The 15721-nt window shown below is 34.4% G+C and overlaps 1 protein-coding gene across 5 annotated transcripts in view; it reads left to right on the top strand.

Annotated features, from left to right (window-relative positions):
- LOC149800117 (ras GTPase-activating protein 3-like) overlaps positions 1 to 15721 on the top strand; it is a 132274-nt gene that overhangs the window by 43656 nt on the left and 72897 nt on the right. For all 5 annotated transcript variants that reach the window (XR_016421325.1, XR_016421324.1, XM_089959713.1 and 2 more), the window contains exons 9-11: positions 4382 to 4532; positions 11029 to 11177; positions 13969 to 14083. Coding sequence is in view for 3 of the 5 variants with exons in the window: in XM_089959713.1 (XP_089815839.1) it covers positions 4382 to 4532; positions 11029 to 11177; positions 13969 to 14083 (415 nt within the window). In the remaining 2 variants the exon portion in view is untranslated. The remainder of the gene's footprint in view (positions 1 to 4381; positions 4533 to 11028; positions 11178 to 13968; positions 14084 to 15721) is intronic.

The raw sequence follows: 15721 nt of genomic DNA, 5'->3' as shown, positions 1-15721 counted from the left end.
CTGTGGAAGCATTGTGAGACATAATTATGTTTTGTAGTCTCACCTTTGTGTAAGCATAGTGATACTACTTTTTTCCTGCCACTTCTTTAAGCATGGAAAGACATAGTTATCAATGGTCTACCATTTTACCAATGGTCTACCATTTATAAGCAAGGTGTGACATAGGTACCTTCTCTTGTCTATCATGTGCAAACATGGTCAGGTATAGTTACTTTTGTCCTGCCTGTACAATCATGGTGAGACCTTTTTGTCTCACCCACATAAGCATGGTGAGACAGGTACCTTTTTTGTCTCACCTGTGTAAGCATTCTGAGAAGAGTGCTTTTTTCACCCATGCAAGCATGGCGAGATGGGTACCTTTTTGTCTCACCAGAGTAAGCATAGTGAGACATAGGTGCCTTTTTGTCTGTCATGAGCAGCATCAACATGAAACGTTTCTGTTATATGGTAAATTTTTATAGGTGAAATGAGACAAGTGTGTCGTGATTGTTTAATTATATTGATAGGGAATTGAAGTTGATAATAATGAAAGATGATTTTTTTCCTCTGCAAGGAATTGTATATTTAATATTATTTAAAGTATATTTAATTTTAGGGAGAAAAGGAGAAAGTCTAGTTTTATTAGGATTGTTTATTTTCAGTATAACTACAGGTTGTCTCATTCAGCTGATACTTGTGGGCTTATGTACCAGTGTGTCTCATTCAGCTGATACTTGTGGGCTTATGTACCAGTGTCTCATTCAGCTGATACTTGTGGGCTTATGTACCAGGTTGTCTCATTCAGCTGATACTTGTGGGCTTATGTACCAGTTTGTCTCATTCAGCTGATACTTGTGGGCTTATGTACCAGTGTGTCTCATTCAGCTGATACTTGTGGGCTTATGTACCAGGTTGTCTCATTCAGCTGATACTTGTGGGCTTATGTACCAGTGTGTCTCATTCAGCTGATAATTGTGGGCTTATGTACCAGTGTGCTGTTTTTGTTTTTCTGATCTATCCCAAACCTTAAGCTTAATTGGAACCATGCTAGTAATTGAAATATTTGTACATAAGCATGTCACATTATTACACTGTATGAAAATATTTAGGAAAAATTATTGGTTTTCTTACAATATAGTTCTTCCAATGAATTTCACAATTCCTGATAATCTAAGATAATGCAAAGCTTGTTAATTGAATATGAGATTATTAAAGGTATATCTGTTTCTTTAAGTCAGTGATGACTAATGAACCTTACTGCTCACTTGACAGTGATGACTAATGAGCCTTACTGCTCACTTGACAGTGATGACTAATGAGCCTTACTGTTCACTTGACAGTGATGACTAATGAACCTTACTGCTCACTTGACAGTGATGACTAATGAACCTTACTGCTTACTTGACAGTGATGACTAATGAACCTTACTGCCCACTTAACAGTGATGACTAATGAGCCTTACTGCTCACTTGACAGTGATGACTAATGAGCCTTACTGCTCACTTGACAGTGATGACTAATGAGCCTTACTGCTCACTTGACAGTGATGACTAATGAACCTTACAGCTCACTTGATCAACTATATGGATTAACTTGTTCCTGTTTTTAAAGATATTCTTCAGAAAAATGTAAAGGTGTGTTTGAACAGAAAACAATACCTTAAAATATATATTATTCAATTTTTCATTGTTCATCTACTCTGTTATCCATACAGAACGTTTGTAATAGACTTACTCAATCTGTACCTGAATAAATTTGTTTATCCTAATTCCCAGATGAAGGGGTTTGGAAGCAGTGATGTTTGGATTATTGGTGTTTCCGTGTATATGATTACAGTAGAATATGCTATATTTGTGTCACTTTTTAAGGTATATATTTTATAATAATATTAAAGTCCACTAATAATCTGATAATGAAAAAAAGCTATTCACACAATGATTGTACATGAACATTTATTTAATATATGCAAGAAATATATATAGGATATTTTCTTTTCCGTTAATACCAAATATGTTTCATCATATGGTACAAAAAGTGTGCTATTTTAACACATTAACCCCTGGAGGTTTTTGCAATTTTTGCCTGAAAATCGAGTAGGAAACACATTTTGAAAGGTATTTCTGAATAGACTCGAAAACACCAAATCCCCAGTCATCTTTCAATAACATACTGCCTAGTTGTGTTAGAAACATCATTTTTCTTTGGCTATTTGACTCGCACATGAGCAGAAGGGTAAAAGTTGGACTTGTTTTTTTTTTTTTTTTTTTTTTTTGCTAAACGGAGCCATTATTTTCGTATGGAGACCACTCTTTATTTCAGATGCCCATCTTATCCTGCTTTTTGCAAAGGCTCATCTGTCTGTTTGCAGTTCATACCGGTTTGCCTTAGATCTGAGACCAAAAAGTCTAAAATCCTGACACAAACTGGGATTCCGACCATGGGCGAATTTTGCATTAAAAAAAAGTCGGGTCCAAAAAATGAGGTTTTTCTATTTGTATTTTGTAGTGCAACTAGATATTCCAGATTATTTGGTATCATTGTAGAGCTACATCTGTCTACCTTTCTATAATACCACCCACTTTAGTGTATCATGCATGACCATGACGCTACAGAGCTTGGCTGTAGGCTACTACCTCTTGCCCCGTAAAGTCGTCGCTAGGGGTTAATGTGTTAATGAGTAACAAAACAACAAATTGAAAGATGTTATTTTTGGTAATATGATGAAATATATCACCCTTTTGTAAATTCACCTCACTTTCATAGGCTGATCATAAGAATATAGTGACTTAAGAGAGTGGTAGACATATGTTTGTCTTATTTTAGCCTCTTGAAAAAAGAATTTTAAAGCATTTTGTATTGTTCCAATGCACACATAGTAATAAGGTATCCAGTAGTTGTAATTTCCACTCACTGACTTAACTCGATGTGTGAGATAACTTAGGAAAGAGAGAAGAAAGTAGAAGAAGCATAAAGTATTCAAATACTAGTAATCCAAAAAATGATAGAAAGAATAATAAAAAAAAACTAGTATTTGAAAATTTAATTTAATACTGACTATTTGAACTTGTTTCACAAATGCTTGACCTGAATGTTAGCATATCAACTTAATGAAATTTCTAGATTTTCTTTCTGACACTGCATACATACACAGCATGCTTATGCACTTGTATCATGGCCCTTTTCAGAAATTATTTTAAGATGAACATAGGACATGCTTGCATTCAGCCAGTAAAACAGAATCTATATCTGAGTATTCTGAGATGATCTTTTATTTGTTTGAGGCCTTCATTATTTATGAAATCATTTGGTACCCCATTTTGAAGTATGTTATGTGCATAAGTAATGTTCTTGGGACAGGGCTTATTTTTAAACAATTCCAAAGTTAATGTTGATTTAATGGTTATGGTAACTTGAACTATTTTATTTGAAAATCATGGTATATAGTATGCCCAGCAGAAAAGACCATCATTCTCTGCATCAGATCAGGTGGTTTTTGTCAGGAGACAACAAACAATGGTTGATTATGTCACTGGAAGGTTCACCCACCATATGACGAAATTGATGAAATTTTTCCTAAATATGGCAGGGATTCAATGAAAACATAATGACAGGTCTTGAAAAATTCATGCATGATTTTTGTGCATTCTGATTTTATATATATATATATATATATATATATATATATATATATATATATATATATATATATATATATATATATATATATATACATACATACATACATACATAGAGAGATAGAGTTTCCATTTCTATCGTGTAGTGATATAATTCATTGTCATAGTTTACATATGTCTCTAAAAAAAAATAGAATAAGAAAAATACAGTCTCAGCTGGAGCATAAAACACTCATCAGAAGTATCACAGGAATGTGTAATAAATGCTTCTTATATGAAATAAACTGCAAGTAATTACTGGGTTAAAACTAATTGGGGATAAAAAGAATCAACAGCATAGACTACATACTAGACATTAACTTTTGGAATTGTACACCCTTAGATGCATCCTAAGTCACTTGGACATGGGAGACAACTCTGTTGATGATTGTGAAAAGGGTCTGTTGCTAATTATTTTCTTTAAAAATTTAATGTTATAATAAATTGCCTGCTGAGAGATAAAAAAGAAAATGTTGGAAATATATTCAATTTAGATTACTGAGGGAGATATTGGTATTTGCTTTATATGACCATTCAAATAAATAGTGGGGAAATGATAATCATTGCTTCGCTATTTCAGTCACCGATCCTGTTTAATTTTATATCAACTGGAGTATCAGTACTCTCAATACTTTGATTGCACACTAAATGCCATTAAAAAAAAATGTCTGGATACATTAGAATGGTTCCACAAAATGAACTATAATTAGGTTTTATAATTATTTTAGGTATTTTCTGAGAGCAAAGAATGACATGAGACAGCCACATGAAAATGTAGGGTCAATGAGATTGAAGATTTCATACACTGCAGAGCAAGTTTTTGCATCACAGTACTATGATGATCTCCGTAATGTTCTCCTGGAGTCCCCAGATATTCAGGTAAGTTATTTGATGATTCAAGAAAGGTATTCAACTTAATTATTGTTGAACCCAATTGTAAGGAATAGAAGATTTACAAAATGCAAAGAATTGTATCCCCTACTAGAATCTTTTCTTAGCTTTGGTCACAAATAGTGACCTGCATTTTACAATGACCAGTATTTACTTTAGTCAAAAGAAACTTTGTTGTCGGCTAGATTTGAAACTTGCATTTATATAGGAATTTTTTTTAATAAACTCAGCATAATGCAGAGTGTATTATATATGTCATAATATATGTCATAATGTCTGTGCAGCATATTATGTCTGTCTAGCATATGAGTTATAATGTCTAACATGTTATGTATTTTATAATGTTTGTCCAGCAAAATATGTATGTTACAGTGTCTGTCTAGTGTATTATGTATGTTACAGTGTCTGTCTAGTGTATTATGTATGTTACAGTGTCTGTCTAGTGTATTATGTATGTTACAGTGTCTGTCTAGTGTGTTATGTATGTTACAGTGTCTGTCTAGTGTATTATGTATGTTACAGTGTCTGTCTAGTGTGTTATGTATGTTACAGTGTCTGTCTAGTGTGTTATGTATGTTACAGTGTCTGTCTAGTGTATTATGTATGTTACATTGTATGTCTAGTGTATTATATATGTTACAGTGTCTGTCTGGTGTGTTATATATGTTACAGTGTATGACTAGTGTATTATGTATGTTACAGTGTCTGTCTAGTGTATTATGTATGTTACAGTGTCTGTCTAGTGTGTTATATATGTTACAGTGTATGACTAGTGTATTATGTATGTTACAGTGTCTGTCTAGTGTATTACGTATGTTACAGTGTCTGTCTAGTGTGTTATATATGTTACAGTGTATGTCTAGTGTATTATATATGTTATAATATCTGTCTTGCAAATCATATGTTATTATGTCTGTCCATCTGTACCTCCAATTTCGTTTCTCCACAATAACTCAAATTTTCCACCATCTACAGTTACCAAACACTGTGGATGACACCTATTGACTTTGGGGTCAAATGATCAAAGATCTGGGTCACTGACTGAAATGAAAAGTGGGTTATTTTTGCAAGCACATAATTTTGGTTTATCTGTGGTGGGTGATCATATAAGGTGCTGTTCACAGTGCTGTTTTATTACAAGATGTAGGCATTCATAGTAATCAAATTATTTCATGACATTGGTATTTTATCTTAACCAGAGGCCGCTTGAGTACATATAATTTTGTCTTCTCCAGTAATGATAAAACCATGTGAAAAGTATGGGCTTGCAATAAATTAAAATTCTGTCTTTCTTTACTTCCCAAAGCATATATTAAATGCCCTTACTAATGTTTGGTGCAAGCCAGTGAAATCAGGAAATATCTGAGGAACATGACAGCATAAAAATTTGAGAAAAATAAATGTCACAGTTTGCACCATTTTAGGCATATATGTCCTTGAAAAGCTGTCATGTATTTATTCAAGAAACCATCCAACATACTGTACACACCATGAATGACTGTATTATCAAATGTTATACAATCCATCATAATGTACAGACCATGAATGACTGTATTATCAAACGTTATACAATCCATCATAATGTACAGACCATGAATGACTGTATTATCAAATGTTATACAATCCATCATAATGTACAGGCCATGAATGTCTGTATTATCAAACGTTATACAATCCATCATAATGTACAGACCATGAATGACCGTATTATCAAACGTTGTACAATCCATCATAATGTACAGGCCATGAATGTCTGTATTATCAAACGTTATACAATCCATCTTAATGTACAGACCATGAATGTCTGTATTATCAAACGTTATACAATCTATCATAATGTACAGACCATGAATGACTGTATTATCAAATGTTATACAATCCTTCATAATGTACAGGCCATGAATGACTGTATTATCAAATGTTATACAATCCATCATAATGTACAGACCATGAATGACTGTATTATCAAACGTTATACAATCCATCATAATGTACAGGCCATGAATGTCTGTATTATCAAACGTTATACAATCCATCATAATGTACAGACCATGAATGACTGTATTATCAAACGTTGTACAATCCATCATAATGTACAGGCCATGAATGACTGTATTATCAAACGTTGTACAATCCATCATAATGTACAGACCATGAATGACCGTATTATCAAATGTTATACAATCCATCATAATGTACAGACCATGAATGACTGTTATCAAATGTTATACAATCCATCATAATGTACAGGCCATGAATGACTGTATTATCAAACGTTATACAATCTATCATAATGTACAGACCATGAATGACTGTTATCAAATGTTATACAATCCGTCATAATGTACAGACCATGAATGACTGTATTATCAAATGTTATACAATCTATCATAATGTACAGACCATGAATGACTATTATCAAACGTTATACAATCTATCATAATGTACAGACCATGAATTACTGTATTATCAAACCTTATACAATCCATCATAATGTACAGACCATGAATGACTGTATTATCAAACGTTATACAATCCATCATAATGTACAGACCATGAATGACTGTATTATCAGATATTATACAATGTCCCATAATGAATAGATATACTAATGTCAGGGCATTTACTGTATCTGATTGTTTTTTTTTTAAAATTCATAGGATTTTTAATTTTATTATTCGATATTCCATATTCAGTTATTTTGCAGCTCTTTATCTTTACATGTTTAAAACTTTACATTAATGAGTCCTAAATAGCCATTATTATGCTGACATGACATTAAACCCAACACGTGTGTGGGGTGGATGGGTGGGAGGACATTAGATATAGGTCTGACCGCAAGCTCTTCAATCTGAGGAGGCTACATACAAAGACGAAGTTACAGGTAGCAACTGTTGGTGATCTCTAATTGCTGACTCTTCAGTGATAGCCAAATCTGGGATTAAATGCACCAGATTATGGACTCTTCATCTTGTGACAGTTTTGGCTTGACAATCAGCGTCAAGATGACAGAAGTGATGCAAAAGGAAAATCTTCAGTCAAAAGCCAAACCCTGTCATTTGCATCAATGATGAAGCCAACCCAGAATTACTGGCTTTTGGTCGACTATGTGCAAATATATGGGAGTGCAGAGGCATCAGTCTACAAGCAAAACTTAAGGTCTAGAAAGTCATTATGTTGCTGTCCCAGCTATATGCTTGGGCAGCCTAGACAGTGTACATATGTCATGTTAACCTTTTCATCACATAAGCACCTTTGGACGCTTCTACCAGATTTGCATGGAAGTGAGTTTTGATGCCTCTACACTGCTGTAAACATTAGCCATTTTGAGCTTGTTTTCATAGCGCCACCTTTGGTGAAATCCCCCTATTAGATACTACATTCATTTTTGTGAATGACCATTATGTCAGATCACATGGTCCCTGTTCATTAAATCTGCTATTTAAAATAACTGGGTCAGATTTTCCACTCTCCAAATTGGAGGCTGCAGATTTTGTTCAGTACTTTCTGGAGTTTGCACAATTAGAATGAGCCCCAATAACATAGGTAAAGGCTCTGATGGTGACGTAGGCATCAATGAGTTTTTATAATTTGTCAAATTCAGGTGATTTAGTGATGTAGATGTAGGCAAAGAACTGCTAAATTTTGATGAGAAATGGTAACTACGGTTGGTCACATGGCTTCATTGGCTTTACAGTGAATGAGTTCTCTCAACATTTTAAAGCATATAAAAAATCTTCCTTGAGAAATAATTATACAAGTATAATGATCAGATTTTACTCTTAAATCTTTCTATACATAATAAATGTATACCAAAAATGTAAAATGGTTAAAATTTATGCTGAACATAACATGTACAAAACTGCTGTAGCAGTTAACTGGCAGACCTATACATATGGAGTCAGATAGGTAACAGGTGTTCTTTTTATAGTGTGTGTGTGTGTGCTTTGGATTTTTTAATGTAGCTTTAACAATTTTTGAGTCATGTTGCTACGATGTCTGCAGTGTGGCAGTTTATAGTGATGTCGAGCACTGGGGCACCATGCCACAGACATGTAGAATGATGTCCTACCCAGTCACATTATCCTGACACCAGGCCGACCAGTCCTAACACTTACATCTTAATGCTGAGCGCCTAGTGCGGCAGCTGTTAGTACCATTTTTATTAAGTTTTTGGTTTGACTCAGCTGGGGTTTGAACCCGTGGCCTCCTGCATCCATGGTGGATGCTCTAACCACTAGGCCACCAGAGCAGTATATTTATAGTGCACTGCACTTTTTAACTTTGGTACACGTATATCAACTGCCTACAAAGCCATACACTCGTTGAGGTAAAGTGTTAAGAAGCTGAAACATTTTCATATGGGCTACCTGGGGATAAATGTTGTGACAGTGTCCCAGACAATGAAGTTCTCATGCAGGCAGATATTTCAAGCTTCCACACTCTCCTGATAAAATCACAAGTGAGAGGAGCAGACCATGTTACCAGAATGTCATTATCTGGGACACTGTTGCTTGAAACTTGATATGGGCATGTATCCTCAGGAGTAATACAACGCTATACCAAATGTAGGTCACTATCACCTGATTTTCATTCTGGAGTGATCTTGCACATTTTTGGGCTGAAATTCAGGAAGCAAGACCAAACTTTAGAACACCTGAACAGAGTTTTTTGACTTGAGAAGCACAACAGCAAGGGGGATAATTGTATTTATTGCACATACTGCAAACACCATATTGATGTTAGACATTTTCGATTGTACAACATCTTTTGGCATAGCAGTATCACCTATTATGTTTGACAATCCCTTACAGAAATCCAGATGCAGATAATTTTCTGTGCTTAGAAAAATTCATCAGGATCTATTTGCAAATTTCAACATCAGTACCATCCAGTATGTAATAAGTGCTAAGATGAAAACCCCTTGCATTGCCTTCAAACTGCTTACTGAACTATTGATGAATAACACTAGCATTGCCTTTAAACTGCTTACTGAACTGTTGATGAATAACACTTGCATTGCCTTCAAACTGCTTACTGAACTATTGATGAATAACACTAGCATTGCCTTTAAACTGCTTACTGAACTGTTGATGAATAACATTTGCATTGCCTTCAAACTGCTTACTGAACTATTGATGAATAACACTTGCATTGCCTTCAAACTGCTTACTGAACTATTGATGAATAACACTTGCATTGCCTTCAAACTGTGTGTGTGTGTGTGTGTGTGTGATTTGAATTTTTTAATGTAGCTTTAACTATTACTCAGTCATAATGCTACAATGTCTGCATTGGCAGTTTATAGTGATGTCTAGCACTGGAGCATCATGCCGCAGACATGTAGCATGATGTCACATCCTGACACCAGGCCAACCAGTCGTAACACTAACCTCTTAATGCTGAGCGCCAAGCGAGGCAGCTGTTAGTACCATTTTTGTAAGTCTTTGGTATGACTCGGGAAGGGATCGAACCCACGACCTCCTGCATCCGAGGCAGATGCTCTAACCACTATCATTCGAGTGGTCCTTCAAACTGCTTACTGAACTGTTGAGAGCCTCAAATACTGCAGCTACTTAAGATGATATTCCACTGTCTAATTTCCAATGTATTTTAAAAACAGAAAGGTGGTGCTTTTTCATTATCTGTGTGGTTGGGATTATATGAGTGTGGACACATTTATGTATGTGTGTGGTGACTTTGAACAATGCTAAGTCTACCAACTTTTTTTGTTGTTTTTAAGTGTATTAAATTCTTCAAAGAATTCAAAGCATTTTTTATTTAAAAAAATTAGATTTGAATTTTCAGTATTTTTCTCTAGGCTCATATAAAAAGATGAATCATTCTGTTTGATAATGTCTCTTTTGGTGGGGACACACACATTTACTCCTCCCTGGTGATTGCAAAACACATTTTTTGAGTCTCAAAACTCCTTAGCCTTGTAACCTTGACTGTGAACAGGGCAGGAATGTCTTGTGTACGTTAGTATCACTACCTTTATTACTTTTTATGTTGTTTGTTCTAACTCTTAACGTGCTGTATGGATTCATCATCATTGGAATTGATCAATACAAACCACTTGTGTCGGAATAGATAAATGGATTCAAGCTTACCTTCATCTGATAGCTTCATTTCTTGGTGAATATTATATTACATGTCAGATTAACAAGACTAGAATGTATTTTGTCATGCATACTTTGTTTTTTGTTGGGTGTTTGGGTCACTTTTCTAGCAGTGATGGTGACAGCATCAACATCAGCATTTTCAGTCCAATACATATTGATAAATGTTATACTACAATGGACAGTTACATTTTTATTCAACGGGAACCATTCTTCAAGATGACATTATTGCAGATTTAAATGGATACAAGATATTATTGTAAATGGTTCTTTTTTTGCAATATCCTGTAAGTAGATGCTTGTTAAATTGGTGTGATGTGTTTTTTCTGTCTTGTCATCTTGTTTTAATGGATTTTTTTCAGCCGATTTCCTCCAGTGCAGCCTACATCCTTGGACAGATAGTAGACAACAGACAGGAAGTTGCACAGCCTTTAGTCAAAGTATTCCACCACCATGGGAAAATAGTGCCTTTCATCAAAACTCTAGCCATTCATGAGATTAAACAAACTTTGTGAGTAGTGTGGTAGATTTGCTGTGTTACGTGTCAGTACATGGGAAGTGTTAGATAATGACCCATTTCTAACATTAACAAAACGTTAAGTCTACAATACCGCGTCATGACAAAGTTTGCTGCTCTTGATCATTTTTTTTCTTCCAACAGTTACCTGATACTGTATTGGAAAACATGAAATTATTGGAGTAGCAACATATAATGAATTTCACCACCATTTCATTTACAGAATTTACATTATATAATAAAGGCATTATATAGAGGGTATGATCCAGAAAATAGTAAACACTATATAATACAGTGCAACCCCGCTATAACATGCCCCGCTATAACGCGAATTCGGATATAATGTGGTCATGGCATGGCTCCCGAAATTTCAAGCTTGTGTGTACAGACCCAGGAGCAATTGTTCATTGATAGGTTTTTGATAAGTCCAGTACATAAAGCTTTCACACCTCTTTTGTCTTGAGCTTTGTAGCTATCGAATGTTGAAACAACTGGGAAAACAGTTATCCAGGCAAGCATTGTTGGCAGTACCTTTTGATTGCCCAACAAAGAAACAATTTTTAAACTAGACCTAGTCACCTTTGAATTAAATTTGGTTGGCAACATCTCTTTTGGTTGTCTGACATGGAAGTAGTCTGTAAATTAGACATAGAGCAGACTTTTAAAATTTACTTTGTTAAGGTATTTATTTCTTAGTTTAAATGGATGAACAAATCAAACAAAATTGGATATATTGATATTTGTGATATCCAATGATGGATATTCAGTAATGTGCCTGTCAAAAACTCTGATGTGCTGGACATGTCCAGCAAATAAATGTGTTTGAGTGTATATGAGAGTTGTTATTGCATATTAAATTTTGTACTGACATTCTTTCAAAATAATGTAGTTGATGGAGATTGATTACATTTATTATAAAACCATTACAAAGAATATCAATTATTAAACGTTATAAATAAACATTGATATTTTATTTCAGGAATTGATGTATCTGAAAATGTGTATTCTGTGTGTGTATGTATACAGTGTATTTGCCAGCTTTTAAGTCAGTTCAAAGTTGAATTTGCCAATTTGAATATTTTCCAACCCTCATCCATATATAAGTTGATGCTGAGTATAAGACAAGGTCAGATCAAAACCTTGGCTTCGTTATTTTCACTATAGTTCATTCCACACAGCATCATGAATTTTGTCAGCTGTCGTTGGTGAAAATCTGTAGCTGTAGCGTTGTTTTTTGAAAGAAAAATGATTTTGTTTGTTTTATAAATAATTAGTTTGAGAGGAAACCAGTGAATCATGGAAGTAAATACTGTTACTAAATAAGCAGCAAATCTACAACCGTAATTTGACACATTTTGTGGTACTATTGATAATTAGTTTCATCAATGTCTTTTTTTGTTGTCAGAACTTTTTATATCTCCTTTGAATGTTTACATGCGAAATTTCACAAATAGATAGCTGCCAAGAGCTAATATCTGAATTATATATATATGCACACACACAGAGTTGTCCCCCTCTTATATCTTATATGGCCACCCCTTCTACACCGGGAAAATCTTATTAAAACAGGTGGCTTTCCAGAGGGGGATCATTTGTGAGAAATACTACATTTATGATGTATGTGTATGTAGTCAAGAAAGCTACATGTAACTGCAAAACATTTAATATCTTCATTTAAAAGTAACATTAATTATTAAAAGATTCTTGTATAAAGAATAGACTTATTTCAAGTGAACGTGCTTTAATAGTTCCTGATTTTAAGCATGAAATGTGTGTGGGATATTGTTGGCATATGCATTGTGGAACTGTTCAAAGTGTTGACATTTAAATCTTGGTTTCAACATCGCTTGAGAGTCAGAATCATTCTCTTTCCATTTACTCCATTTTCCCACAGCTGAAGAATATTTTCCTTATCTGTTGTGATTTTGTTTATTTGAATCTTTCCAACATCAGCTATTTTGTTGGGAACTTTCAACCTATCTCAATTGTTGTTGAGTCCAATAAATTTTTTCTTGTAGAGTAAGAATTTGCTGTTTATGTGAAGATATGTTAAAGGGATATGATGATTTATTCCTATGTTGCTAATTGTACTGCAATTTAATCATACAGACAAAACTTTTTATAGCGCTGAAAAAATACATCGTTGATAAAGGAAGTGATACATGTGCTGTCTCAAGAATTTTAGGCCTGGTACCTTTTTTGTTGTTCAAGGCTCATTTCTCATTGTGTTTGAATCCATTAGAGCTGTATTTTACCTATGTTGACCAAGTTATGATCTTAACAATGACCTCTGGTCATAATCATCAATGGGAAGAACTCAACCCAAATTACAACATTGTTTAGCCCATTCCCTATAAATGACGGCATTTGTAGATAATCATATAATATTAACCATTGTTATAATGTACTTTAGCCAACACTTCTCTCAGAAACAAAAACCTGATATTGGGAAACAGACATCGGTTGAGATAATAAGATTACTTAACTTACTGTACGAATTAAATATTGGATTTGGATTTATTAGATAAAACATTAATACTCTTTTATGCTGTTTTGCATCTAATTTTGTTTTCACATTTATTTAACTGTTTTTGTAAGTTTCTTCTGTCACTCAGACATATAAATAGGTATGGATTGCTTATATTCAGCTTAAGTGTTACATGTTTGGTTTTGTAGTATTTCTTTCCCCTAACAAAGAGCTTGATTAACTGAAATCATTGGGAAACTGTAACCTAGCCATTACCAATGCTTGTGTGTACAGATTGGTAAAATTCCTTTATTTCAGAGACCACAACACATTGTTCAGAGGAAATACCCTTCTAACCAAAGTGTTGGATGAACTTATGAAGCTGGTTGGTTTGCCTTATCTCCACTTCACTATCAAATCTCTTATTCATCAGGTAAGTATAGACACGGGAAAACACAATCTTGTACATTTGTTTGCTTCATATGTTTTGCAAAAAGTTGAAATTACAGCTTTGAAAGTCTTCTTACCACTATACCCTACAACTTTTATATTCAGTTGACCTTGAATTATGAAATTCAGCCTGAAGGTTTCTATGTTTTGCTTTCAGAAGTAAGCGGACTTTGAAAGTAAATCTAACATGAAATTCAGCCTCAGAGTTTCTCCATTTTGCTTTCAAAAGTTGTCTCCCCATTATTAGCTCCTCTGATCACAGCAATGAAGAGATTATGGATGGCTTGTCATCTTTTGTCTATCTTTCTATAAGGGGGCGATCACCAGTTAGTTAATATGTACTTTTGAGAGAGTGACATACGTAAGGTGAAGTAGTTCGCATTTAAAACATGCACAGTGGAGAGAATGTTGGCATACCTCTATGCTACATTAATGTAATGTGGATGATATTTCTTTGGATATTGTACTTTTGAAAATTTTACATGATTTAAGCACACTGCTAACTAAAATGACTGCTCCCTTGTGTTAAAAAATCAGCCTGAATTAGTCTAAAGTACACTATACATAGCAGCTATTAAAATAGGGAAAATGAATTTTTCCAGACTTGACAATACCAGCTTCTGAAAGTGCAATGAATGAATTACCAAATATATCAAATGTAAAAAAAGTTATCAGCTCTTTTTTATACATTTTACCTCTGAAGTTCAGGAAGTGAAAATGACCAAGTAGAGCTAGCACGTTTTTGAAAGGTGCACATCTGAAGGCCAAGCTGTATACTCTATAACCCATAGTACACCCATCAATCATACACCAAAATAAAGGGAATTAATGGTTCTTTGAATTATACCTAAGATATACAAGGTTTTTTTTAAATAGCCAGTATAACCAGTGAGGAAAGCCGGGGAAATTCTTTTTCTTTAAAATCCTAACCCTATGCAAAATACGAAACTGTAGAGCGCCACCTAAGCAAAAGTTTGTTTTCAGTACTCCTCCAAAACTACTTAGAGGATTGCCTTGAAACTTCACACATGTTCACCCCGAGGTCTTGTTGAATGGTGCCTCACAGACATCACAGATATCTAATGTCTAGTTAGTCCTGAAGAAAAGTGGTGCTGTTCTGACATTCAGCATGACCACCATGGTGGCCATCTTAAAAATCTTGTTATGCTATTCCTCATGAATGGATAGTCATGTTGACCAGAAGACTTCTTTGATGTCCAGTTGGTTTGAATGAAAATGGTACCAGTGTAACCTCCAAAAAGAGTTGCCATGGGAGCCCATCTTGAAAATCTTGTTATGCTATTCCTCATGAATGGATAGTCATGTTGACCAGAAGACATTTTTGATGTTCATTTGGTTTGAATGAAAATGGTACCAGTCTAACCTCCAAAAAGAGTCGCCATGGGGGCCATCTTGAAAATCTTGCTTTTGCTACTTCTGGATTTATGGTCTTATAAACACCAAAATACTTCTTATGATGACTTGTTGGTCTGAAATTGAAATTGTGTCAGTCTGATATCCAGTATGGCCACTTTGGCAGCCTTTTTCAAAATCTCGTTATTCTTATTCCTCCTTAATGGATGTTCTTAGTGACATGGAGTTTTCATCAAAACACTTCCAA

The sequence above is a fragment of the Sinohyriopsis cumingii genome, chromosome 5 (genome assembly GCF_028554795.1).
Source record: "Sinohyriopsis cumingii isolate HCF-2022 chromosome 5, ASM2855479v2, whole genome shotgun sequence".
Lineage (NCBI taxonomy): Eukaryota > Metazoa > Mollusca > Bivalvia > Unionida > Unionidae > Sinohyriopsis > Sinohyriopsis cumingii.
The sequence above is the reverse complement of the archived record's forward strand: the minus strand, read 5'-3'. Positions and strand labels throughout refer to the sequence as shown.